This window comes from Pipra filicauda, unplaced genomic scaffold, assembly GCF_003945595.2.
Source record: "Pipra filicauda isolate LSUMZ 115617 unplaced genomic scaffold, ASM394559v2 scaffold642_size240866_pilon, whole genome shotgun sequence".
Classification (NCBI taxonomy): Eukaryota; Metazoa; Chordata; class Aves; order Passeriformes; family Pipridae; genus Pipra; species Pipra filicauda.
Window position 1 is genome coordinate 64174 of NW_024104801.1, and position 27615 is coordinate 91788.

General features: G+C 51.6%; 1 protein-coding gene across 1 annotated transcript; it reads right to left on the bottom strand.

Annotated features, from left to right (window-relative positions):
- Positions 1 to 19248: 19248 nt before the first annotated feature.
- LOC113985722 (maestro heat-like repeat-containing protein family member 6) lies at positions 19249 to 24817 on the bottom strand. The gene is made up of 15 exons (XM_027716732.2): positions 24059 to 24817; positions 23753 to 23817; positions 23285 to 23638; positions 22953 to 23101; positions 22542 to 22689; positions 22143 to 22330; positions 21917 to 22054; positions 21627 to 21741; positions 21318 to 21455; positions 20884 to 21063; positions 20603 to 20758; positions 20344 to 20445; positions 20114 to 20216; positions 19858 to 19914; positions 19249 to 19557 (listed from the first exon to the last, which is right to left on the bottom strand). The coding sequence occupies exons 1-15, from the start codon at positions 24183 to 24185 to the stop codon at positions 19400 to 19402; spliced, it is 2178 nt and encodes a 725-aa protein (XP_027572533.2). The 5' UTR covers positions 24186 to 24817; the 3' UTR covers positions 19249 to 19399.
- Positions 24818 to 27615: the final 2798 nt, after the last annotated feature.

A 27615-nucleotide genomic window follows, 5' to 3' on the forward strand; every position in this document is an offset into this window, starting at 1 on the left:
GTAATTCCCAAGACCCCAAGATTTGTCAAACCTGGTTTTTCCCCTTCCCTCATCTCTGGAAAGCCCCCAATTGTAAATAGAATGGATATGCAAGCCCCCTGTTGAATATGTAAACCAGGAACCCTTTAAATACGAAGTTGTGAACCCCAATAAAGGATTCCAGTTCCTTGCCTCCAAACTGGGATTGTGACACCTTATTGACCTTCTCATGGTGGGGCAGAACTGCTCTTGGGGAGGTTTGGGTTCTCCTTTTCCTCCTTCCACGAACCATTTTGGGGAGACAAGGACCAACAGAGAATCATTTAGGTCAGAAAAGCCCTCTAAGATCACCCAGCTGCTCCCCAAAAGCTTTACTGTGTTCAGTGATCTTGAAGGTCTTTCCAACCCAAACCGTTCTGGGATTCCATGGAAGGAGCATTTGTTGGACAAAGACATCCAAGGAGGAGACTGAGGTTCCTCTGGTTGTCTTCCCCAACCAGAAATGGAGGCCCCAGGCTGATGAAAACCTGGAAGAACATATCCAGAATAATTCCTAAATTCCCCCCCCCAAGTGAGTGAATTCATTCCCTAAATTCATTCCCTAATTCTGCTCCCCCAGCGCTGCCAAGGCCACCCGTGTCCCCAAGTGCCACCTCCACGTGGATTTAAATCCTTGCAGGGATGGGGACTCCACCCCTGCCCTGGGCAGCTCCTTCCAATGCCTGACCACCCTTTCCATGAAGAATTTTTCCCTGATATCCAATCTAAACCCCCCCTGGTGCAACTTGAGGCTGCTGTTCACCGAGTGACAAATCCAAAGGGGTGGTTGAAGGTTTGTCCCTCTCCTTTGCCCTTGGGGAGTGACACAAACCAGAGATGGAAATGTGTGACACAAATTCCTTCCCAGAAGTCCTTCCTGCTTGAGCTCCACCCTGTTCCTGCCTTTTCCAAGCAGTGAAATGGCTCTAAATAGATGCAGGTAAAGAATTTAAGTAGATAATTTATGCATTGTAAAGACAATCCTAGAATGGTTTGGGTCGGAAGGGACTTTAGGGATGATCTCATTCCCCCCCTGCCATGGGCAGGGACACCTTCCACTAGCCCAGGTGGCTCCAACCTGGCCTTGGACACTTCCAGGGATCCAGGGGCAGCCACAGCTTCTCTGGGATGGGGCATCACGAAGATGGGATGTTGTATCATAAATGGGATAAATATTATTGCTTTTTCATCACAAAGGTGGTCAAAAACTAGAACAGAGAACGGCAGAGCCTGAGAAATATTTTGGAGAGACTCAAAGCTGACTGGACAAACCCCTGAGGGATCTGATCTAATCTGGAAAACCCCAGGGATCCCTTCCAGCCTCAGGTTTTGGGAGGGATTCCATAAAAACCATCATCACTGGAAACATGAGTGAGGTACTTGAGGAGAATAAATCTCTCAGTGGGTCTGGGTGCCTTGGGACTTGGATTTCTGGGAAGGACATCCCATGGGGGAGCTGTGAGCATGTTTTAAAAGGAAATCACACCAAAAATGAGCACATAATAAGAATATAATGACAGAATAGAATCCTGGAATGGTTTGGTTTGGAAAGGACCATCAAGATGATCCCATTCCATCCCCTGCCATGGGCAGGGACACCTTCCACTAGCCCAGGTTGCTCCAACCTGGCTTTGGACACTTCCAAGGAAGGGGTATCTGTGGGGCATCTTTATCCATGTTTTAAATGAAATCCCGGTGCAATTCCAAAGGGAGCAGGAAATCCCAACGGGAGCAGAAACACTCTCAGGAGGATGAAACTCCCACCTGCCCTTCCTGCCCTCCCACCTTTCCCACCTTCTCAAAATCCTTTCACAAAACAAAAAAAAAAAAGGTCAAATCTCGCAAAAACCTTCCGAGGGAAAAAAATTTTTCCTCCTGGTCCTCAGTTGGGTGTCAGGAGTTAAAAAAAATATGGAATATTCAAAGCAGCCTTGATTCCTGATGTGATTTGAATCACCAAGGAGAAACAGTGGTTTCCCTAACAACAGTCCCTTTGTTTTGCCTTGTCCAAGTGGTGGTTGCAGAGATCTGCCCACCTTGATCTCACTGAGGAATGTGATTTTTCTTTCTTTTAGAGAGATACTTTCCCCTCTCCTCCCTGACATTATCAGGATCCAGGCTTTGAATGGGAGTCTTTAATATGGGAGCACACCCAGAAGTGTAAAAACTGGAGCAGGACTGAGTGTGCCAGGCAGCACAAAGACATGCAGAGAACAAAGATCTTCTCAGCCACGGAGGAATTCAAATCTGAGCAGGGAGAGCAAAATATAGGCAAAAAAAAAAAAAAAAAAACGTGGGAAAAAAAAGGGGGAAATGAAGAAAAAATTAAGATTATTTTGGTCAAGGTCTCCTCTAATCATTCCCCTCCTGGTCAGGCAGTTTTGTGGATGTTCTGGCAAAGGAAGGTCTAAGGAGTGGATGATCTTGCTCAGCCCCCAGCTCTGGGTTTCTCAGCTCCTCACATCACCAAGTTGAACCTGTTCAGTGCCAGGAGCCAAAATATCCCCATTTCTTTCTTCCAATGCTCCACAGCAGGTTCCCAGCCTGAACCTTCACACCCAAACTGAAAGCTTCCCACTCTGTAAATCCCCACTGTGAGGAAATTTGGGTTGTCTGGGGGATCACAGAATCATGGAATCATGGAATGGGTTGGGTTGGAAGGGACTTTTAAAGGTCAGCTTGTCCAACCCCCTGCCATGGGCAGGGACACCTTCCACTGGCCCAGGTTGCTCCAACCTGGCCTTGGACACTTCCAGGGATCCAGGGGCAGCCACAGCTTCTCTGGGAATTCTATTCCAGGGCCTCCCCACTCTCCCAGCCAGGAATTCCTTCCCAATATCCCATCTATATCTCCCCCTTTCCAGTTGAAAGCCATTCCCTGTGTCCTGTCCCTCCATCCCTTGTCGTGTCTCTATTAAATATTGATGTGCCATTCAGGGAATTCCAGGAGATGCAGGGAGGTCTCTGTCCATGGCTGGGATGAGAAAGGGGAACCCTCAACATTCCTGGTCACCCACCATTGGCAATGACACATTTTTGGATGAGAGAATCCCAGAATCCTCTGAGTTGGAAGGGGCCACCAAGGATCATCCAGTCCAACCCCTGGCCCTGCCCAGGACACCCCAATAATCTCCCCCTGTCCCTCAGAGTGTTATCCAAACCTTCCTGGAGCTCTGGCAGCCTTGGATAAACCCAAATCTGTTGGGTGGTGGATTCTCAGGATACTTTCACTCTCTTAATTAGGCCAAATTCACAGCCAGAGAGATCAAAAATCATTCCTGCTGTTAAACCAAGTGGTCCTTGCTCTGGGAATGCTTGGAAGTCTCCCCTGGAACCAGACCACACATAGAAAATCCATCTCTCCTCAGGTCTTGTTGGATATTGGCTTTCTGAGAAGGAAAGGGAAATGAATATTAATAAATATATCCAGAGGGAGAAACAAAACGAAACAAAGCACAACAAAAAAGCCAGAAGGGAATGGAGTTATTTAACACCCCGAAAAAATGCTGAGACAAGAACTATTGGTGTTTGAACAGGTCAGGAGAAGTTCTGGGCTAGGAATTAGAAAATCCTTTAGCTGAGTTCCTGGGGGAATATTGGGCGGGAGGGGGGAGTTTGATAAGTTTTCTGAATGAGATTAGAAGACGCTTTTTATGCCCAAATTAAAGGAGGGGTTTGAGGGGGAATTAAGGGAGGGGTTTGAGGGGTGGTTCTGGTTTTTATACCACTTTAGCTCCGTGTTCCACGAGTATCCCTTGGGTGGGATTTATGACTTAGTGCTCAATCCCCCTTTTGCCCTCAGTCCTCTCCTCCAGGCCAGAGCAGCACAATTTATTAAATTATAAACAAGGTGCAATAATTCCTGAGCTTCCTATTTCATTTTACAATTATTTATTGGGCTTTCCTGCCGGGGCCTGGCTCGCTGGAGCTGGGAGATAAGCCTGTTAAAACCCACAGCACAATGCTTTGAACACATGATTTATGTGTTTTCAGGCCCCTCCTGGGTAATCAGCTTATTCTGGATTCCCTCCAACCAACTTGGGTTGCTCTTTAACCAGCCCAGCTGTGACCCACCTGCACCAGAGCTTCCTAAAAACTTGTCTCAGCACCCTGGGCCAGATTCTCAGGGGTTTAAATTAATTTACTACCACTCCTGGTAGGATTTACACCACCTAAACGACCTCTTTGTGGTCCAGGAGAGGGAGCAGAACAACCAACGTTAATGAAAGGTGAGCAGGTAATTATTTTAATTAATGGTGTTGGTTCAGAGTGGATTGGTTTGAATTCATCACAACCATTTAGAACTTCATGCAGAAATTCTGTACAAGGCATTGTTAATAAAATAACTACAAATTGACTTCACCCCTGAACCAGCTCATAAACATGGAATTCCTGCTCTGGAATGCTGGAGTGCTTTGCTGATTTAAAGCTGTAATTCCTCAGACAAGAAGCCAAATTCCCTGGATTTCTGACCTAAGGGTTCCTGCAAGGATGTTTGCTTGTCATGGAATCATGGAATAGAATCCCTGAGGTTGGAAAAGCCCTCCAAGGTCATGGAGTGCCCCCTGTGCCCGATGCCCACCTTGTCCCCCAGCCCAGAGCACTGAGTGCCACGGCCAGGCCTTCCTGGGACACCTCCAGGGCTGGGCACTCCAAACCTCCCTGGGCAGCCCCTGCCAAGGCCTCACCACCCTTTCCAGGAGGAAATTCCTCCTGATGTCCAACCTGAGCCTCTCCTGGTGCATTTTAAGGCCGTTCCCTCTCCTCCTGTGGATGTGGCACTTGGGGACAGGGGTCAGTGGTGGAACTGGCAGTGCTGGGGATGGTTGGACTCCAAGATCTTGGAGGGCTTTTCCATCCTAAACGATTCCCTGATTCCATCAGTGCTCCAGGTCATTTCCATCCAGCAGCTTCCAGGTGGAAATGGAAACAATTTGGGCTGGAGAGTGTGCAGGGAAGGGAAGGGAGCTGGGAAGGGGCTGGAGCAGCAGGAGGGGCTGAGGGAGCTGGGGGGGCTCAGCCTGGAGAAAAGGAGGCTCAGGGGGGACCAGAGACAGCACCCAGGGAATGGCTGGAGCTGTGCCAGGGCAGGGTCAGGTTGGCTCCCAGGGAAAGGCTCTTCCCCCAGAGGGTGGTTGGCACTGCCCAGGCTCCCCAGGGCAGTGGGCACGGCCCCAAGGCTGCCAGAGCTCCAGGAGGGTTTGGATGATCCTCTGGGGCACAGGGGGAGACTCTTGGGGATGGGCCTGGGCAGGGCTGAGGGTTGGACTGGATGGGCCTTGGGGGTCCCTTCCAGCTGAGCAGGTTCAGGGATTCTGGGACTCTTTCCAAAGCTTTCCAAACTCTGACATGGGAGATCATCTCCTGCAGCTCGAGGTCAAGAACTAAAGGAAGATGTTCCTCCCTGTGATCAACCCAACATTCCCATATTTGTTTTTAACTGGCAACCCACCACCCTCTGGGGGAAGAACTTCAGTTACTCTTAAACTCAAATGACACTTGATAGAAAGATTTGGATTCTCCTTTGCTGTGGAGAGGAATCACAGAGAACATCCAACAGCACGGAGAAGTTGTGGCTGCCCCATCCCTGGAAGTGTTTGAACAGGTTGGACGGGGCTTGGAGCAACCTGGGCTAGTGGAAGGTGTCCCTGCCCATGGCAGGGGGGGCAATGAGAGGGGCTTGAAGGTCCCTTCCAACCCAAACCATCTGGGATTCCTCCTCCACCTGCCAAGGTGGGTGTTTTAGGAGCTCTCAACCCTGGCTTGGCTCCAGAATCTGCCCAAGAGAGGATTTGGGGATATCACTAACCAATAATGGAAGATTTTTTTTCTTAAAAAAATCAGTAAATATTTCTCCAAGTGGCTGCTCCCTGGCCAAAATAGCAACACGTGGAACATCTGAAAACAGACCTTTTCAGGGAGAAACCCTTCCCTGAGAGCTCCTCACTCCCTTTTGCCCTCTCTTTTCCACCCACCCCATTCCCAGATTTGCTGATCCTCTTGGATTCCACACAACCCTCAGGGTTTCCCATCTTTATTCCACCTTCCCCTGCCTGAGCTGATCCGAAGACAGGGCCAAGAAATCCTTTTTATGCAGATGAGATGCAGATTTATGGCAAGTTTATCCCTAATTATTCTTTCTCCCGCGTTTTATCACTTTATCTCCGGGACATGGAGGCGTAGATGCCATTTTTTTTCCCCTTGTCTATATTTAATACTTCTAAAACTGGAATCTTAATTATTGCTTTCAGGCATTGTCTTAAACACGCTGCTTCTTCCTCAAAATCCGATTAATGTGATGACAAGGGTTTATTTATTCCTTTTCAGGGTTTATTCAGCTGCACACCCAAAAATTCAGTTTATTTGGCCCTTCTTAAGGTACTTTTTCCTACAGCAAAACACAAAATTAATAAAAGAATAAAAACTAATTTTTCCATTTCTTTTGAGGCAAAATCAGATGGTAATTTTAATGGTTTGATAGTTCTCCAAATAGATTTAAGGCAGTGTGTGTTTATTGGGATCATCACTAGTCAATAATAGAGGATTTATATTTTTTTAATTAGGTAAATATTTCTCTAAATTGGCAAAATTAATCAAAAAATAAATTGAAAAGAAACCAGGAGCAGTAAAAGCAGCTCAGGGTGGAGTTTGTGGAACACGACTCACTTCACCAGGGAACTCTGTTATTGAATATATTAAATATTGGGGGGTATAATATATAATATAACATAAATAATATAAATGTATATGATCTATATAATACAAATAATATAAATGTATATGATATATAATATAAATAATATAAATGTATATGATATATAATATAAATAATATATATAACATAAATAATATATATATTATATATAAATATATAAATATTTTAAATATATATGAGGGGCTTTGGCTTTAGAAAGAACAATTGTTTAGAAAGAATAATGTAAGAATTATTTAGAAAGAGCAAGATAAGAATTGTTTAGGAATCATTCCAATCCTTCCTTTTCCTTTATGAAATCTCCATATTCATCTTTTTTACATTTTGCTTCCCAGTAACACTTAAACCCACGAGGGGGTAAATAACAGATATTTAAGAAGGTTGTTGCTGAAAATAGGTGGAAAAGGTGTTTATAAAGTGAATTATCAGCTCAAGTAGCAATTCTTCAGCAACATCCAACCCTTTAATTTCTCCAAGAGAAATGTCACTCAAATTCCATAGGACTGAATTGGTCAAATAGCAAAGGAATATTATTTCTATAATAAATATAATATTTCTAGAATATTTCTAGAATAAATTTCTAAATATTATTTCTATAAGATCATTAAATAGAATTTATTCCTCGTGATTGTGTCATGATAAGCCAGGGAAGCTTGGATTGATGGGTGGGCGTTCCCAAAGTTCCATTAATCTTTATCCATCTCTTATTCCCAGATAATTGGGAATATAAAAATGCAGGGAGAAAAACCTCCTGTAGAGGAAATCAGCCCCTTTCCCTGGGCTCGGGGGAGCTCTGATTTCCCAGCACAAATTCCTGGGAGAGAATATTCCTGGAAGAGCCCAGAACTCCAACGCCATCGGTGGGGAATATCGTGGAATTTTACAGCATTACAAGGGAAGGAAACGGCCCAAATTTGATATAAAACTTGTTTTTTTTCACCCTGTTTGTATTTGAAATAACCAGAAAACGAAGGAGAAAGGGGGCAGGATGGCTCAGATCCAGATTCCAGAGAGAACAGGGATCGTGGGTGACACTTTTATCCTTCTGCTCCTCTCGAGGAGTCATTTATTCATTCGGGAGCCTCGTTAAAATCAACATCGAGTTGATGCTTTTCAACCATCAGGACGATGAGAAAAACCTGAATTATTTGCTGCTGGAGTCACCCAGGAAGGAAAAATGGGTTTTCCAGCAGGAAATCTGGGATTCCCTCAATAAATATTTCATGAGAGCCGATTTCAGGGATGTCTCAGAGGGAAAAAAAAGTGATTAAAGTAATTAAAATTATTTTTTTTTCGTTTGTGCTGACTGCCTTTATCTGCTCGTTGTGGCATTTATTAATGGCTGCAGTTAATTTGGGCACAACGAATTTTATATTCCTGTTTCACCTTGTGTTTTGGGTAAAAAAAACCCCAGAAATTGTGTAGTTTTTACTCTCTGAACAGTCAATATTATAGTAATACTTTCCCTAACACAAATTCATTTGGATTTCTTTGTTTGTTGAATTTGGACATTTCCACTTTTCCTTCTGAGTTTGGAAAAGGCAACTTTTGAAGCGTTGAATTTTTAAGCATTAAAGTCCTCGTGGGGATGGATATTATTCCTAAATGGATAAAAAACCTTCTTATATCCTCAATTCTCTATTTATTTATTTATCCAGGGAGCTCATCTTGAGCACCTTTCCCACCAGGCAGCCAGGCCTGACTCTACTCCAGAGTTTTCTTGGGAGGCCACGGATTCAGAAAGCAAATTCTGAATTTAGAAATATCAGTTCCCCTGGGAAACCCGACTTGAAAATTCCATTTATCCAGCCAAAGGACACGACCAAGCTGGGCGATTTTTGGGTGTGTGTTCAACCACACAGCTCGAAGATTTAATATCAAAACTCCAAATATTTGCTGACCAAAACCTAACTCATGGAATTCTGAGTGTAGAAGGCAGGGTGCCATAAAAATGATGTATTTTCTGGTGTTAACCTGATTTTTATTGTCACTGTGCATTTGAACCTTAACTCCCCATTTCCTCTGCCTCTGCTGTTTCAATAATCTCTATTTAATCTCCCCTTCACAGATGGGAAATGATCATCAGGCAGGATCGTATCGGCCCCGTCACAACTTCATTTGGCCAAAGTACTTTCAGCGGGAAGTTTATAATTTATTAAAAGCCTTTATCCATCCTTGAATCGGCTCTTCATCGTAATTGATCCTCTGGAGCTCGCAGCAATTCTTCCAGGAGCCTGTTGGAATAAGAATTGCTTCAGAAAGGCAGGAGGGAGCTTATTAAAAAATTCCCTTTGGGCTTTTTTTTTTTTTCCTCCCCATTCTGTAAAGCTCCGGAGTGGCCTTTTTTCCATGGGGAGAATTGGGTCGTTCAGCTCCGAGTGCAGGAGGCAAAGGAAAAGGGAACCAGGGTTTTTGGGGATGGCTCATCCCTGGAAGTGTCCAAGGCCAGGTTGGAGCAACCTGGGCTGGTGGAAGGTGTCCCTGTTGGAACTGGATGATCTTTAAGGCCCCTCCTAACCCAACCATTCCATGAATTTAGAATTCTTTGAACAGCTCTGCTCGGATGAGATTCAGAAGGAATTTGCAACCACTCCTGGCCTGGAGATTTGCAATTCCAATGTCCCACAATTAGCTCAGGAGGCAGAGTCACTACCATGGATCCAGGGAGAGCTGAGAGCCCCTGGCAGGGCCTAAAGGGGCTCCAGGAGAGCTGGAGAGGGACTGGGGACAAGGCATGGAGGGACAGGACACAGGGAATGGCTTCCCAGTGCCAGAGGGCAGGGAGAGATGGGAGACTGGGAAGGAATTGCTGGCTGGGAGGGTGGGGAGGCCCTGAAATAGAATTCCCAGAGAAGCTGTGGCTGCCCCTGGATCCCTGGAAGTGTCCAAGGCCAGGCTGGAGCAACCTGGGCTAGTGGAAGGTGTCCCTGCCTGGATGATTTTGAAGTCCCTTCCAACCCAAGCCATTCCATGAATTTAGGATTCTATAAACACCTCTGCTCTGGATGAGATTCAGAAGGAATTTGCAGCCGCTCCTGGCCTGGAGATTTGCAATTCCAATGTCCCTCAATTAGCTCAGGAGGCAGAGTCACTGCCATGGAAATGGGATTCTCCTCTTCCTGCTCCTCCCCTGATTCCAGTTGCTTTGCCCCAGCCCTGGGACACGTCCAGAGCAGAAATCCTCCCCAAACCACCCCAGCCAGCCCTGGATTTCTATTCTTCCTCCAACACATCCAGATTAAAATGCCTCCTACCTGCAACATTCCCATATTGGGGCTGGATTAGCATTTGGAAGTGCCTAAAACACGGATTTCCCTCTCTTCCTACAGCCCCATGAGGGAACTGTCTCGTCTTCCTCGGTGTCTCCATGTTATTCCAGCCTGGATGACAGAATTCCTTCAAAAAGGCAGGAAGGGATGAGGTTTGGAAGCTCTCACTGAGCAGGAATCGAGGCCAGAAAGAGCTGTGGGGGCTGTGAAGGCTGATTTTCTTTTCTAACTGTCCCACCTGCCTTGGACCAAATCCAAGGGGAATGTGGGAGGAAGAATTCCCATCATCATCTGGACCTTCTCAGGCAGCTCGAGGAACAACTCAAGGAAATCATTTCCTTTATAAGACCTTCACTGCTTCGAGTTCAGGCAAAACCTTTGGCAAAATATCATTTATTCATCACCTTGTTACTGCTCTCAAAATCAGGTCTTGAAATATTAAAAATGAAAACTGGCAGAAATTATCATGAAGTTTCTTTCTCTTTAGATTTTAAGTATTTTATTTATTTTTTTTCCTGAAAAAAAAACAACCACAAAAGAACCACAAAAAAAAAAAAAAAAAAAACAACAAAAAAAAAAAACCAACCCCAACCACCAGCTCTTATTTGACTTTCAGAAGCCAATTTTTCAACGGGCAATTTTCTGTCAACTCAGAAACTTTTTTGTTTCTTGTGTCCAAGCTCCTTCTCTGGAAAAAATCTTTTCTTGTAACTTTTTCTTTTTTGTTTTGATTTTTTTTTTTAAATCAAAGCTGAGTTTCACTCTCTGGCTCTTGGTTTAAGCAGCAGCAGCTGTTAGAGCAGCAGATTTCAAGGAGCCACGTGGAACAATGGAGTCAGATCCGCTGATATTTTAATCCCTTTCCCAACTTGTTTGACAGTTCCCGAATTTCTCTGTGTTTTGATACTTTTCATCCCCGTCTTTGGAGGAATCTGAAAACGCCTGAGAAACCGAGCTCTGCATTCAATTGGCTTTTGCACTCATTTGAATAGGGAAAAAAAAGAAGGGAAAGCTCAGTGAAAATTCAGTTTTAATAAAGTGCTACTGTGGGTTTTTTTAACTTTATTCAAATCCTCCGCTCCAGCCTCCGAGTGAATTCATTACCGGCTCCGCAGCGAGTGAATTCTCTTGACCTTGAAGCAGTAAAAACCCTGGGCAGGGATGGAAGATGAGCAGCAAAACAACCCTCAGCTCCTATTTAGAGAAGAGCGGGACTGGATGGAGAAGAAAATCTTCTCCGAGCCCCGGGCAAAACTCAGCCAGGCTGGAAAAAACCTGGAACAGGCGGGAAGAGCGGAAACGGGCTGGGATGGTTTATGGAGCACAACCTGAGGCTGCTGATGGGGCTCCAGATAAATAGGCAGGAAAAGGAGGTGGTGAGGGCAGTGTGAGGATGTCTTGGATCTGAAAACCTGGAATTCACCTCCTTTCCCAAAGAAATTTTCCTGGTTTTGAGGTTGGCACCAATGGGAGGCGACAGAGCTCCCAGAATTAGATGGGTCAGGTCGTGGCTTGGTTAATAATGCTAATTATGGCAAACAATCAGGGATTCTGAGTCCCACCAAAACTTTTGGGAATGCTGCTTCCCTGGCTAATCCATGCAGGCCATTATGGTCTGTTATCCAGCCTGTGGAGAGGGATGAATTCCCAACAAATCCTGTGCTGTGCAAGACTCGGATCTTGCCTCTTGAACCCTTTCTCCTCCAAAGCCACCCCAATTTGGGTTCACCTGGTCCTAAAATTGCCTTTTTTTCTCCTCCCAGTGCTGGGAAAATGTTTCCTCTTGCACAAGGGAAGGTTTTCCTCTGGGTCTTGTGCCCAAGCTGGGAAAAGCTTTGGGAAAAGCCTCCTCGGGGAGGTTTTGGGAAGGCTTTGGAAGAGCAGGGCTCTACTTACCTCCCAAAGAGCTTCAAAACTGGTTTGTACAGTTGTTTTCTGAACCATCAGGACTCATAGAAGCTTGGACTTCAAGTCCTTGAATAATCAGGACTCCTGGGACTTCAGGATTTCAGGCTTGGACTGAAAACCGTCTAAATCCTGCTGGGAAGGGTCCTACTCCTGTCCCCAAATCCATATAACCACACATGACTTGGGAACACACCAACCAGCAGCTGGTGGAGCTTGAGAGACACAACCTGCAAGTCTCAGAAAGGGAAAGGGGCTTTTCCCCATCTTTTGGAGCTGCTGAGATGTCGGAAAAAAAAGTTGGAAGGTGGAGCTGCTGGAGCTGGAAGTGTCACCGTCAGTCGCTCGTCTCACGGTTCCTGTGACAGGAGGAACAAAGTCACAGCAGGTGGTGGGAAGGGCACAAGGGTGGGATTGTCCCAGATGTGTCAGGGAAGGATCCCAGAATCATGGAACAGAATCATGGAATGGTTTGGAAGGGGTTTTAAAAACCGTCCAGTGCCACCCCCTGCCATGGGCAGGGACAGCTTCCACTGGATCAGGGATCCCAACCCGGCCTTGGGCACTTTCAGGGATCCAGGGGCAGCCACAGCTTCTCTGAGAATTCTCTTTCAGGGCCTCCCCACCCTCCCAGTCAGGAATTCCTTCCCAATATCCCACCTAAATCTCTCTTTCAGTTTGAAGCCGCTCCCCCTTGTCCTGTCATTCCCTGCTCTTCTAAACAACCTCTCCAAACGACAGCACCAAAAATATCCCCACTTTAGTGGCCCTTGACTATTCCCAGGAGTCAAGTTGTCCCTTTTTCCCAAAATGATGACCTTCAGCATCCTGAGTTGAGCTGCCACAACCTCCAGCACCCCTTAAAACCCCCAGGCACTCAAATCCAACCGGGAATACTGTGCTGGCTCTGCCGAGGTGCAACTGTAAACCCTCCCCTGCTGCTGCTGCTTTCCAAAATATCAATCAGCCACTCCATTTCTTCTGCAAATTCCTGATCCCACCTCCAGCTGAGGAGAACTGGCAGGAGGAGGCAGAGCTGTATTAGCTGGACACAGCGGGGTGGGAGTGAAGGAGCAGTTTTGGAAAGGCAAGAACGTCAGGCTGGGTTTTTGTCTCGCTGGGAAAGCTCCCGACGACAATTTTGATGCTAAAAGGAGAGGCAAAACTTGTGCCAGGTTTGGTGTTATTTATTCCAGGTGTTTCCAAGGCACTTTCACTCACTGAAGACCTTGAGCAGCCTCTTTGCTGGTGGTGTCATGACCTGGATGTGACTCTGCACTTGTGTTTTATTTACTTCATTTCCTTTCCTGCGTGGCAGGAAAGGAAAACCTCGTGTGCCTTCCTGACACGATGTGACCTTGGGGGACAGGGATGAGGTGGGAAGTGGAGCTTCAGCAACTCTCTGGATGTTCCAGAGACCTGCAGCTGTGGCAGGGATATGAAAATGTGGGAGGGATTTATCTGGATATGAAAATGTGGGAGGGATTTATCTGGATTCAGAAGAGGGGGAAAAATTGGGGGGGAAAATTGTCGCTTTTCCGTAACCTGCTCCTTGCACGGTGCTCATCCCTGCCCAGAGGGAAATGCCAGTTGGAGACCTCTGTCCAAGAGATCCAGAGCTCCATGGAGGGGCTGGATTTGTGGGAAAATATACACATCAGGATCCTATGAACTGAAAAAGAGAGTTGGATTTCAGGTGCTTTTGTCTGGAACTTTCAATGTGAGAAGGATGTGGAGCTGCTGGAGCTACTCCAGAGGAAACCATGGATTTGCTTCAAGGGCTGGAGCCCCTCTGCTCTGGAGCCAGGCTGGAAGAGCTGGGGGGGTTCCCCCAGAGAAGAGAAGGCTCCAGGGAGACCTGAGAGCCCCTGGCAGGGCCTAAAGGGGCTCCAGGAGAGCTGGAGAGGGACTGGGGACAAGGGCTGGAGGGACAGGACACAGGGAATGGCTTCCCACTGCCAGAGGGCAGGGAGAGATGGGATAGTGGGATATTGGGAAGGAATTGCTGGCTGGGAGGGTGGGGAGGCCCTGGTACAAGTTGCCCAGAGAAGCTGTGGCTGCCCCTGGGTCCCTGGAAGTGTTGGGATCCCAGTGATCCTGGGTTTTCTGTGGCACAGCACAGAACAAAACTCTTCCCATCCCAAGGAGCTCCGGAGATGACCAGACAAGAACCCCTCGCTGGAAAGACAAAACTCTGGCCTTGCTTAGGTCAGACTTAAAATCATTGCACAGATTAATTAAGCTTGGGAAAGACCTCTAAGATCAAGTCCAACCCTCAACCAGCACCACCACCACTAAACCATGTCCTCAAATGCCACATCCACGTGTTTTTCGAACAATTCCAGGGGTGGTGATTCCAGGGAAGCATTTTCCACCTTGTGCAAGCAGGACAAACCCCTATTAATTCAGGATATCCCAAGTTGAACCTCTCTAAAGGCAAATGCATTCCCACAGTCACTCAAGTCTCCCAGCTCAGGAGATCTCACGGAAGACAACAACATCTGTTCCTGGGAATCGCGTCTTTATCAACATTCCAACAGAAGGCACGACTTGTTTTTGAGTTATTTGGGCTGGGAATCATGTGCTCTGCTGCTCCTGAAATTGTGATAAATAATTACCCCCAGCAGCTCCATCAGGGATGTGCCAGCTCAGGTGGGGCTCAGTTGTCAACTCTTAATCCTTCGCCGCTCCATGGGCGGAATCTCCTCTGGAAAACTTCCCTGAGCTGGAGAGGGAGACCCCGGGAGTTGTTTGGGGCGTGGGAAGAAGAACTTGAGAAGCATCTTCAGGCCTGCTGTGCTGCAAGGACACCCTGGCCCTGCCTGGAATGTGGCTGCTGGTCCTGTGAGGGGTTACATCCCACTCCATGAAAAAAAAGGATGGTAAACTGCGCCCTGGGAATTGTCGCTGCCGCGTTTGAGTTCTCTTTAAAAACTGCAGTGAGTTGTAGCTTCCAGAATTTCCTGAGGGAAAAGGCACTCCCAGCATTTCCAAATAGTGACAGGACAAGGGGGAATGGCTTCCCACCAAAACAGAGTAGGTTTAGATGGATATTAGGCAGGAATTCCTGGCTGGGAGGGTGGGAAGGCCCTGGAATACAATTCCCAGAGAAGCTGTGGCTGCCCCTGGATCCCTGGAAGTGTCCAAGGCCAGGTTGGAGCAACCTGGGATAGTGGTAGGTGTCCCTACCCATGGCAGGGGGTGGAATTGGATAATCCTGAAGGTCCCTTCCAACCCAAACCACTCTGTGAACACACCTTGGCCCAAAAGACAAGACAAATCACCACTTTGGTGATTGGAGGTCCCCAATTTTTACTGACATTGAGGGATTGATCCAACCCACAGAACCAGCTGTGCCAGTGCACTGGTTGCACCATCCCAACCCCAGGATCAGATCTGGGGGACTTTTTCAGCACCCAAAGGGTCCTACAGCAACCAAAACCTGTAGATCTGATGCTCAGGGTGAAACCCAAGGCCTGTGTTATCACCCCTTGTGAGCGTCATCCCGAAAATCCAGCCATTTCTCGCAGGTATCCAAGAGGGATGAGGGAAAAATGATTTGTTTTTACATCTCTGGAAGGTAATTATTTCTGTGGCAGCAGCACTTGGCCATTAATCTCCTTTATTCTCCCAGCCTTTCACAGCCTGGGGACAAGGGCAAGTGTCTGTGTGACACTGGTGGCCATAAATCAACCCTGCTGATTTATGAGTGGCACCAGCCCCTGTCCTGATTCCTTGTGCTCCAGAATTCCCTTTCCCAAACAAAACACAGACCCTGAGCAGCCTCTCAGAGTGTTTGAACACGTCCTTCCTCCTCCTCAGCAGATGGATCCAAGTCCAAGTCACCTCCTCAGGGATTCTGGAGCTCCAACATGGACAGGATTGAGGCATGACAAGAAGTCTCTTCCCAGGGGGAAAATCCTCTTGGAAAATCTGCTTGGAAAATGGAAAATGACTTCCTCAAACCTCCCCTTCCTTGTTTACCCTGAGAACTGGGAATTATTTCCTGCTCTGCTTCACTTATGGAAATGGGAATTTTTTTTTCTTAGACTTTTCTAATTTTTTTTTTTTAAGCTGCTTTACCACAGGGGGGGTTTTTTGTTTATTTTTATAACTCCTCAAACCCGTGCAGGGAAGATGGAGCTACCCAAAAAAAAGCAGCTGCCATCACCAGAGCTCCTGAGGAATTCTGGCAGAGCAATTGTATCACATTAACCACTTCCATGTGGTTAAATGAATTGTTGCTCTAAATCAGTGCTGGGCAAACAGGCAAATCTATTTAAATACGATGCACAGAAGCCTTGAGGAAAAAAGGGAGGGGTTTTGGACAAAAATAATAAAAAAAAAAGGTTCTGGAGAGGCTGCTCTTGTTGGAATTTATTGGGGACACGGCACAATATATCAAAGAAGGAGCCTCCTGATTGTAAAATGGCCTTGAAGAAGGGAGTTGGTGCATGGAAAAGAGAAAAGCTGCTTATTTTAGACTGGGAAGAGCTCAGTGTTCAACCTGGCTGGTGGTAAAACAGCAGGAATTTTAGTGAGACAGCTCAGGAAAGGATCTGATGTGCAAATGAAAACCCCGTGAACGTTACGGACACTGCACAAGATACAAATTCTGACTCTCTGGCAGCTCCAGCTTATTTTTTTCCCCTCTTTTTCTCTCTCTCTCTTCTTCTTATTATTTTTTTCCCTTTTTGTTTTGTCTGCTTCGAGCAAAGCTGTTTTCTGAGAGGGAGGACGACACAACTTCCCTCGTGTCGCGTCGCCGGAGCCGCTCAAATATCATCTGTCACCGACCTCTTCTCATCTGCTGGAGCCACCAGTGCCCCTTCTGCTGCTCACTCGGCCTCTTGGATCTTTCCACCTGCTTGTTGCCGCTGTTTGAAAGGCTCAGACACCCCGGAGAACAATCTCCAGCTGAGAAAAAATAAAAACAGACGATGGGCCTGCATTTGGAGCATTGATTCCTGGAGATGAAAGAGGTAAATCGAGCTCAGAAATGGTTAAAGGAAATAAAAATCAGGGAATGAAGGGAAAAAGAAGTCACTGATGAAAGGGGAGTCTGTCCCTGATTATAAATATGGTGGGAGCTGAGTTCTGCAGAAGCAGCCACACACAATTCCAGTGTTTGAGCTGAGCAGAGAGTGATCCCTGAATCATTTGGAACAGAAACCATTGGATTTCACCTTCTTTTATCGCTCAGAATTCCTGCTTAGGTCAAGAGTAACTTCATTGCAGAAATAAAAAGATGATGGGCCTGGATTTACAACATTTATTCCTGGAGATGAAAAAGGAAAATCCTGGGTGGGAGCTCGGAAATGGTTAAAGAAAATTGAAATCAAGGAGTCAAGGGAAAGGAAATCAGTGATGAAAGGGAAGAGGAGTCTGTCCCTGATTATAAATATGGTGGGAGCTGAGTCCTGTAGAAGCAGCCACACACAATTCCAGTGTTTGAGCTGAGCAGAGATTGATCCCTGAATCATTTGGAACAGAAACCATTGGATTTCACCCTCTTTAACCCTCAGAATTCCTGCTTAGGCCAAGTGTAACTTCATTGCAGAAATAAAAAGACAATGGGCCTGCATTTAGATCATTGATTCCTGGAGGAAAATCCTGAGTGGGAGCTCAGAAATGGTTAAAGAAAATTAAAGTCAAGATGTCAAGGGAAAGGAAATCCGTGATGAAAGGGAAGAGGAGTCTGTCCCTGATTATAAATATGGTGGGAGCTGAGTCCTGCAGGAGCAGCCACACACAATTCCAGTGTTTGAGCTGAGCAGAGATTGATCCCTGAATCATTTAGGACAGAAACCATTGGATTTCACCTTCTTTTATCCCTCAGAATTCCTGCTTAGGCCGAGTGAACCTTCATTCCAGAGATGAGTGACCCCAAGGCAGTGTGAGAAGTAACAAGAGAATAAGCCACAGGCTTGTTCCCAAGGGATTTCTTTATTAAGTTAGGGGAGAAAAAAAGAAAACTTGGCCAAAATTCAAAAGGGCACCACACAAGCTGGACAAAAGTGTTGCACCCCAGTACTGACTCAGCACATCGTCATCCACAGCACTTAAGTCAAGATCCAATAAACCAACAACACTTAAGGCAACATCCAACCAATTCCCCCACACTTCAATCAAGATCTGATCCCTCCAGCTCCAAACCACCCCAAGCATCAGGAAAGGAGCAGAGAAAGAGAAGCAGAGGCAGCAAGAAGAGAGAAGGAGAAAGAGGGAGAGACAGATGCTGGAGCTACCACCGCAGCCCTGGAGAGGATCAGCTCTCCCCAGTCCTGTGGCAGGGCCAGCACACCAGGCCAACACGTGCCCCTGGTTTTCTTTGCTCCGGTCCCTCTGGCCAACCCCCCAGGTGGGGTCTGTGACCCAGCAGCCACTCTGGGGCTTCCAGGCCGGGCTGAGGGGTTGGGTTCTCCCTGTCCCTGCCAGTGGGAGCTGGGTGTGGGGCTGCAGGAGCTGTGGCTGTTCCAGTTTTCCCGGGCTGGTTGGGACTGACAGCTACTGCGGGGCTTGCCCAGCTGAGCTCCTGGGGCTGCCCTGAGGGACATGAGGCCACCCCCCCTCCGTGAGGTTCCACCCATCCCTTCCCCTCCACACCCACACACTCTCTGCCCACAAGGTGGTTCTGACCCAATAAGAACTGCTCCGGTGTCTCACACACAGCCACCCCTCCAGGCACCACCCTCCTCCCTCATTCCAGCATCTCTCTTGGATCTGCACTGGAAGTCAGTGGGTCAGAGGCTGGTAGAGGAGCTCTGTTCTCAGGGCACACGCAGTGCCAGCTGTGCTTGCAGTCTCGAGAGCTGCCCCAGCGTGGCTTTGCCCCACAGGCTGATGAGTGCCCCTTGCCCTGCCCCTCTCCAAAGTGCAACAGGACACAAGGAGGGAAAGGACCACCAAGAGCCAGAGGGGGACATTTGTGCCTCCCTTCCCTGAGAACTCCTTGGGAAGCACTTTCCCAGAGAAGCAAGCCCCTTGCCTCCCTAGGGATGACCCAAGTCTGCAGCTTTCTTGGGGAACCCCAGCACACCCTTAAGAAACCCTGGCAAGGCTGAATGACTTGTGGTCCCTGGAGAAGAGGTCCTCGGGCTGTAGCTCCTCTTGCTGCCAGTGTGTTTTCCAGACTCAGCCTCCCAGCCTTCAGTGTGTCCAGGAAGATCTTGAAGTGCCCAATGCTGTGCAAGTGGCCCTTCAGGACAGGCCCCTTTGCAGCCTGAAGTGCCCGTGTCCCAGGGTGTGTGTGCCCACGGTTCAAGGGGCAAAAGAGAGGCAGGAGCGGGCCCATGAGCTGCAGGGCTGAGGGTTTGTGCCCTTTCAGTTGCACCAAGATGCAGATAAGGGGGAGAAAACAAATGTTTATTATTGTGAGGGCAAGGAGAGGGATGAAGTGGGGTCAGGAGAAGGGAATGGAAGGAGGGAGCCGTCCCTGGGGCTGCAGAGGCCAGGAGCTGCCTGGCCTTGCGGGCTGGCTCAGTTGGGTCCAACATCAGCTGCAGGTGCAGCCGCGCTGAGAAGTGGTCCCTGGGCTGTTGCGGGGCTGTTGCAGGGACATTGGTCGTCTCATGGCACGGCTGTAAGTGTCCACGAGTGCAGCTCTGACGTTGGAGACAGAGGGGCAGTCGTCATCACTCATGGCTGTAAGGGCTGGAAGAGAGAGGAAGGGAGCCGGGGTCAGAGCGTGGCTGTGCAGGGACCCCAGGAGCCCCTCCTGCCAGGGCCATGCCAGGCAGCTCTTGGCACGGCCAGGAGGGAGCAGGGGCCAAGGGGATGAGCGGGAAAGTGCTGGGCACCAATGGGCACCCTGCCCCTGCCATGTGTGTGTGCTCTGGCCACGGTGTGCAGGGAGCAGAGCCCTGTGCAGGCAGGGCAGGGATTGCAGCTCCCTGCCCAGGGTCTGTGCTGGTCCCCGGCAGCCCCCAGGGAGGCCCCTCTGCCCTCACTCACCCTTGAGGATGGGCCACAGGTCTTGCTGCCACTCCCTCATGTGCCAGCCGGCGACCCCTGGGAACACAGAGGCTGTCAGGGCCCAGGGGCTCCGCATCAGGAGGCCCCGGGGCTGGGCTGGCAGAGGGCGGCAGCAGCCGCCAGGGCACTCGGGGCTCCCCAGCACATCCCTGGGCCCATCGTGCTGCCGCTGCAGCAGCCGGGGCTGGGGCCGAGCTGCAGCGGGGCGGGGAGGGACCGCGGCCTCGGGGCTCACCCATGAACCTGACGGCCGCCTCTCGCAGGGGCTCCTGTGGGCTCTGCAGGTAGGGCAGGGCCTGCTGCAGGTGCTCGCCCCTTCGGCTCCTGTCCTTCTCCATCTGCAGAGAGTAGGGGGGTGTCTGTGGTTGCAGCAGTGGGCAGGGGCACAGGGCCAGCCCCACACACTGGGCATCGGGGGCTGGGGGCTTCTCCAGCCTGGGGCTGGGCCTCTATGCTCGTCCTTACCAGGCAGTCACAGAATCTGAAGGGCTGCTCTGTCTTCAGCAGCTGCTCCAGGTCCTTCCTCTGGAGGAAGCTTGTAGCCCAGAGCAGCGCTTCCCGAGCGGCCTGCAGAGCAGCAGAGAGCGGGACATGGCACCGCAGCCCAGGGCACAGCCCCTGTGTCCCTGCTCCAAGGCCAGCAGGAGGCTGGAGCCCTTGAGGCCCCAGGGCAGGAGGCAGCCCAGCCCCTGCCCCGGGGACACCAGAGCCCAGCAGTGCTCACCTCTGCCACGCGCTGGTTCTCGTCGTGCCAGCGGAAGAACAGTGGAACCAGGCTCTGGCGCACCTGCATCTCCCAGGGCTCTGTTCCCTCTTCCGCCAGCACCTCCATCACCTCTCGGAAGAGGCGAATGGACAGCAGCTGCACGTGGCTGTTGCCCTGGGGCCAAAGAAGAGACAAAGACCTCAGCACTGCCTGCTCCAGGCCCTCCAGGCCCAGACCTGAAACTCCACCAAGTTTCCTGGCAGCACCCAGTGCCTGTGGCTGGGGGCACAGAGCCTTACGTTGTCAAAGACTGGCCGGAGCGCCTCAACCAGCCTCGGGGCAGTGGAGCTGAGTCCCTTCCTGTCTTCCTCATCCTGGAGCACATTCAGGAACAGGGAGAGGGTCATCCTGACCAGCTCTCCATCTCCATCACGCAGCAGCTCCAGGAGGGGCTCAGACAGGCTGCAGATGCTTTTGGCCTGTGGGGAACAGAAGGCTGTGCTGGGAAGCCCTGAACAGCTGCCCCACCAACCCCACTCTGGCACTGCAAACCCACGCTGCTACCCTGGGGCCCAGAGGTCAAAGGCCTGTCCCACAGGGCCTGGGCAGCTGGAGAGGGAGGCAGGAGATCTGTGAGCAGCTGCCACAGCTCCCGAAGCCCAGCCAAGGTCAAGCCACTGCCCTCTCCAGCCCCAGGCTGCCCGTGTGGCTTCATCCCCTGCCCCCTTCTCACCATGGAGGGATCCCCGCTGAGCACCAGGAGCCCTCGCAGAGCCAGGCGCCGCCTCTCTGGGCACTGGCTCTGCAGGTGCCTTGCCAGGATCTGCAGGACACTGTCATCACCTGCGCTCACGTCCAAATAGTTGAGGACCTGGAAGGCAGAGAGCAGTGCCGGGGTGGGCGGGCGGCAGGAGCGCGGAGCCGGCCAGGGCTGGGCCCAGGCAGCAGCACAGGGCGCAGGCACCGTCCCGGGCAGCTGCGGCTGTGAGAGGGCAGAGAGGGGGAGGCAGCGGGGCCAGGCAGCGCTGGCCATCGGGCTCACCTCGACAAGGAAGGCCAGGGCAGGCAGCTCCCAGCAGGGCCCCTCCCTGCTGAGCAGCCCCAGCAGGTGCCTTGCCAGCGGGCCATAGGAGGGGAGCAACACGTGGCGCATCTCCCTGTCAGGGCAAAAAGGGAACCCTCAGCCTTGAGTTTAATGGGCAAAGCTCTGCCAGCACTGGCTGGGCCGTCCCTTGGGGCCAAGGCCCTCTGTCCCACGCCCCCAGGGGCTGTGTGGGCTGCCCCGTGGCCAGGGCAGAGGTGCCGGGGGCAGCGGGGACAAGGCTGTCTCACCTGGCCAGCAGCCCCACCGCGTAGTGGTGGGTGTCAGCAGAGAGGAGCGCGTCCCAGCCACGCTTGCGCTCCACTGACACCAGCTCCTGGTCCCACTGCAGCCGGCAGAGCAGGGCCCGGATGGTCTGGACCACAAAGCTGTGTGCAGAGCAAAGGCCATGTCAGGCTGGGAGCCTTGGCCCCAGCCCCGAGGGCACGGCAGGGAGAGGGGACGGGCATGGAGCACCTGTTGGGGTGGGTGGGAAGGCCGTGTAGCTCCTGGCATCCCCTCCAGAAGGTGCTGACCTCCTGTGGCATCTGCTCAGTGCTCATAGAAACTTGGCAGAGCAGAGCCAGGAGGAGACGAGGGGCATGAACGAACAGTGCATCTTGGCACTGGGGCTCCTGGACCATCAGCCACAGGGCCAGGGTTGCCTGCAAGAAAGCCCCGTGGAGACACCATCAGTGCCCAGAGGGAGGGAGAGGCCAGGGAGAGCCAGGGGGAGCAGCCGGCCTGCTGCCCCTGAACCTGCTCCTCAGCCCCATTTGCAGCCCAAGGCCTGAGGGAGATGCAAGGGTGGGGGAAGATGGAGAGTCGCTGGAGAGGCGACGTGGGGAGGAGCAAAGGCCACTTCCAGAAACTCACAGCCAGGGCAAAGACATCCATGTGGTCCCCGTCGGAGGTGGACACGCTGTGCAGTGGCCAGTCCTCCATCACCCCGAGCAGCGTTGGCAGCACCTTGTGCGCTGTGGTGGCTGAGGAGGCGATGGTCCTCCACAGGATTGCAGCAGCTCTGTGGAGCCAGAGCTCTGGGTCAGGGGGGTCTGGGCCTTGGGAGCTGTGGGGGCCCAGGTGACAGAGCCACGGTGCCTTGAGGGGTAGGGAGGGCACATGGCAGCAGGATCAGGGACTGACATGCCAGGGCTGGGAAGTGGAGGGGCCAGAGGGTGCTGAAATTGTCCACTTGTCTGTCAGACCAGGAGGGACAGGCTGGATGGGGTGCTGGGTTGTAAAGGCTGGTGAGCCCTGAGGCAGCAAAGCAGCTGGGCCCTGTACCTGTCACACGCTGGGGCACAGTGCAGGAGAGTCATCACCACGTGCCCAGGGTGTGCGTGGGCCAGCCTGCGGATGGCAATGGGCGGCCTGACCTCTGCGGACTCCCGGCACGTGAGCCACTGGTGGATGGATCTGACAATGGCTGGCACCTGGAGGGGAGTGGGAGACACTTGGAGAGCTGCCAGAGCCAGCAGCTTGCCCAGCTTGCCGCAGGAAGGGCTTCCCTTCCCACCACACTCTGCTGGCCTCAAAGGCTCTGGGGGCCCAGCAGAGCCGGCTTGAGGGTCCACAAGACCCCCGGGAGGCTCAAGCCCTGGCCACAGGCTGCTTACTTCATTCACATTGGAGACAGTTTTCTCCTCCAAAATGTCCAGACTGGGAGCATCAGTGACACTGTCCATGGGCAGGCAGTCGGTGTCTGCGATGCTCTCAGTCGTGGCGTCAGCCTTGGCCCCGACATCCGTTGGTGCCGTGTCAGAGCTTGTCTCGGCGTCGGTCAGTGCCGTGTCAAAAGTGGCTGTGCCATCCATCAGTGCCGTGTCAGAGGTGGCTGCACAGTCACTTGGTGCAGTGCTGACATCGGGCTCCGCCTCGAGCTCGGCTGCGCTGGTGTCAGGCTGTGCCGGGAGCTCGGGCGGTGCGGTCGTGGCTGTTCTGCGCCGAACTCCCACGAATTTCAGCAACCTCTGCAGGAGAAGAAAGGGCAGGGAAGAGAGGGAAGTGGCATGGAGTGCTCTGACAGCGGTGCCAGGCGGAGCAGGGACAGCAGGCCCAGCCCAGGGGGGGATGGCTGCAGGTACCTGAACTGCCCTGCGCAAGCGGCCACGGGCGCGGTCCTGCTCTTCTGGGCGGTCCCGGCCTGGATCTGGCAAAGAGCGAGCGCAGTCAGAGCTGAGGGGCCGCGGGAGAGGCCAGAGAACACAGCCCAGCCCTGTGCTCCACAGGCAGGGCCGGCCCTGGGATGCGCAGGGGATGGAGCACGGATGCCGGGGGGATCAGCCTTGGCCCCCCTTTCCCCCTCCCTTTCCCTGGCCATGTCCAGAGGGGACGGCAAGGGGCCCAGCTGGCTGCAGCCACCATCCCTGTGGCCCAGCTCCAGCACTCACCCTGCTGCAGTGGCTGGAAGTGCTGCACCTCCTCCTCTGCTTCCTGTGCTGGGCCAGCTCCAGGGCCTCTCCTGTTCTTCCTGTTCCTCCGGAGCAGCCGGCACAGGCTGAAGCATCCCCCCGCCATGGCACAGTCTGGTGTTGAGGGCACCTGCGGGGGAGAAACCTGGAAAAAACCCCTGGCAGCCAAGTGTGACACAATGGCCTGTGGGGCTCCTGCCACAGGGACTGGGGATGTTTTGGAAAAGCCCCTGGTGGCAAAGTCTCAAAAAACGGCCTCAAGGGCCACTGCCACAGGGGCTGCTGATGGCTTGGAACAGCCCCTGGTGGCAAAGTCACAAAATGGCCTCAAGGGCCGCTGCCACAGCCACTGGTGACTCCTCGGAAAAGCTCCGGGACACCAAGGCTCGTGGCCTGGCCTCGAGGGCCACTCCCACAGGGAGTGGGGTCACCTCAGAAACGCTCCGGGTCCCCAACTCCTGTGCTGTGGCCTCGAGGGAAGTTGATCACAAAAGAACTCTCAGAAACGCTCCTGGTCGACGAGAAAGGAGTTGGCTGCGAGGAGGCTCCTCACAGCACCGCTCTGTCCCGTCCTGCCCAGTCGCCCGCTCCGAGCACGGTGGCGTGGCCGCGTTGCCGCCAACACCTTTATCCCCACGGGTCACAAAGGACACCGGCCCATCCCCTGGGCGACGGCCACCGTGTCACAAAGGGCCCTGTGACACACTGCCATGGGCCCTGGGGCCTCCCCCAGCCCGGCCAACCTGCCCCAGCTTGGAAGGAATCCATTCCCAAAAGCAGCTGCAGCCGTTGGGGGCAAGGCTTGGCATCTGTGGAAAGGCAGAAGCTGTGGCTCCTTCCTGCCATCATTTCTTCATGGAAGTCATGACCTGCAGCACAAAAACACCTGGGCTGGCAAGGCCCAGAAGAATGTGGCATTTAATTCTTCTGTAGTCAGGAAAGCCTGACTTCCCATTCCTCAGTACAAGGAGCTGAAAGAAGTTGCAAACTTCCCAATGTCACTGAATTGGGAGGACCCAAAAACATCAAGTTTTGGACATTTGCTTCCCATCTCAAACCTGCAACTCATTTGCCTTCATGTGGTCTGTTGAGAGTCAACTTCAAAAAATGAACTGAGGCACAAAATCTGGGCGTTGATTGGTTTCAAAAGGTTTTTTATTAAAAGATAATAAGATGAATATTCAAACCTGAGAAAAATAAAACTACCCAGAATGATCACGGCTGAAGCTAAAATGCATTTCAGAAGGAACATCAACACCCCCACCCCCCACACCCCCCTCAGCACCTTCCCAGTCAGGAATTTCATCCAATCTCTCGGAGTAGAGGAAGGGAGGGCTTTGCTTGGCAGGGATAGGATTGCCCAGAACTAACAGAGAACCTGAGCTGGGGAGAAAAGGGGACTTAAATGCTGCTTGACAGGAGCAATATTGCAGCAGCTGTCAGCAGTACCCGGGAGGAATTGTCAGGGATGCACTTGGGGCTGCTTGGGCTTGCAATGAGTTGAGAACTTTCCGGACAATCCTGTCCCTCCCAGGCAGCCAAGTGGCTGCAGGGGGACAGTGTCACCAGGGGGTTGTCACCGCAGGGTCGGTGCCCTCCAGGTGTGCTTCAGTGGGATGCCAAGGATGCTGGCTTTGTCCCCAAAGAGCCCATTTCTCCTTTCTTCAGGAGAACAGAGGTTTGTGGGCAGTAGAGGTGTTGGGACAGCTTCCTTCTCCCGACCAGCTGGCTGGGAGCAAGCTGGATGCACTTGGGAAAGGCTGGGTGGATGGTGAGGTGTGGCTGGAGGGATCCCCATGGATCTGCAGAGCAGAAGGCTGGAAGAGAGTTGTTTTCAGGGAGCTTTTCTGAGGAGTGGCTTTTCTGAGGGAGCTGTGGGGGCTCAGCCTGGAGAAAAGGAGGCTCAGGGGGGACCTTCTGGCTCTGCAACTCCCTGACAGGAGGGGGGAGTCAGGTGAGGGTTGGGCTCTGCTCCCAGGGAACAAGGGACAGGAGGAAAGGAAACAGCCTCGTTACACCAGTGGAGGTTCAGGTTGGCTAAAATTAGGGAAAATTGTTCATGGAAAGGGTTGTCCAGCCCTGGCACAGCTGCACAGGGCAGTGGTGGAGTCATGTAAGACTCCAAGCCCTTGGAGCTGCCGGCTCATGGGAGTGGCTGGGAATTTTACTTTAATATATTGATGCAGGGTTCTTTAATAGCTCGAGATAGCACCAAGAGAATAAGCCACGGGCTTGTTCCAGAGGAGTTTCATTTTTACTTTAGGGAAGCAAATAAGGGCATTTGGCCAAAGTTCAAAAGGACACCACAAAGAGGGACAAAAGTGTTCCACCACAATCCTCACTCAGCAGATCCTAGGAACTCATAGAATCACAGAATCAACCAGTTGGAAAAGCCCTCTGAGATCATCAAATCCGACCCTTGATCCAACCCCGCTGTGGTTCCCAGCCCACGGCACTGATGCCACATCCAGTCTCACCTTAAACACCTCCAGGGACGGTGACTCCACCCTCTCCCTGGGCAGCCCATTCCAATGGCTGAGCACCCTCTCTGGAAGAAATTTCTTCCTTAATATGCAACCTAAACCTCCCCTGGCACAGCTTAAGAATTCACAACACTTCAGTCAAAATCCAGTAAACCAGCAGCACTGAAATCAAGATCCACTAAACCAACAACACTTAAGGCAACATCCAACCAACTGCACAACATTTAAATCAAGATCTGATCCCTCCAGCTCCAAACCACCCCAAGCATCAGGAAAGGGGCAGAGAAAGAAAAGCAGAGGCAGCAAGAAGAGAGAAGGAGAAAGAGGGAGAGACAGATCCCGGAGCTACCACCGCAGCCCTGGAGAGGATCAGCTCTCCCCAGTCCCGTGGCAGGGCCAGCACACCAGGCCAACACGTGCCCCTGGTTTTCTTTGCTCCGGTCCCTCTGGCCAACCCCCCAGGTGGGGTCTGTGACCCAGCAGCCACTCTGGGGCTTCCCTGCTGGGCTGAGGGGCCGGGTTCTCCCTGTCCCTGCCAGTGGGAGCTGGGTGTGGGGCTGCAGGAGCTGTGGGGTGTTATAGGGCAGTGTTCTCACTGTCCCTGCTGGGTGAGGGGTTCCAGGAGCTGTGGGGTGTTATAGGGCAGGGTCTTCACTGTCCTTGCCCATCTGACCTGGGTGAGGGGTTCCAGGAGCTGTGGAGTGTTATAGGGCAGTGTCCTCATTACCCCAGTCTGAGCTGGGTGAGGGGTTCCAAGAGCTGTGGGGTGTTAAAGGGCGGTGTCCTCTCTGTCCCTGCTGGGTGAGGGGCTCCAAGAGCTGTGGGGTGTTATAGGGCAGTGTCCTCTCTGTCCCTGCTAGGTGAGGGGTTCCAAGAGCTGTGGGGTGTTATAGGGCAGTGTCCTCTCTGTCCCTGCTAGGTGAGGGGTTCCAGGAGCTGTGCTCTGTTATAGGGCAGTGTCCTCTCTGTCCCTGCTGGGTGAGGGGTTCCAGGAGCTGTGCTCTGTTATAGGGCAGTGTCCTCACTGTCCCTGCTAGGTGAGGGGTTCCAAGA

Coding starts and splice junctions, on each gene's coding strand:
- LOC113985722 (XM_027716732.2), bottom strand. CDS start 24,185: ATGGCGGGGGGATGCTTCAGCCTGTGCCGGCTGCTCCGGAGGAACAGG. Junction 22,055..22,142: donor CTTCCCACCCACCCCAACAG/GTGCTCCATGCC, acceptor CTCTGCACACAG/CTTTGTGGTCCAGACCATCC. Junction 21,742..21,916: donor GCGGTGGGGCTGCTGGCCAG/GTGAGACAGCCT, acceptor TTGCCCTGACAG/GGAGATGCGCCACGTGTTGC.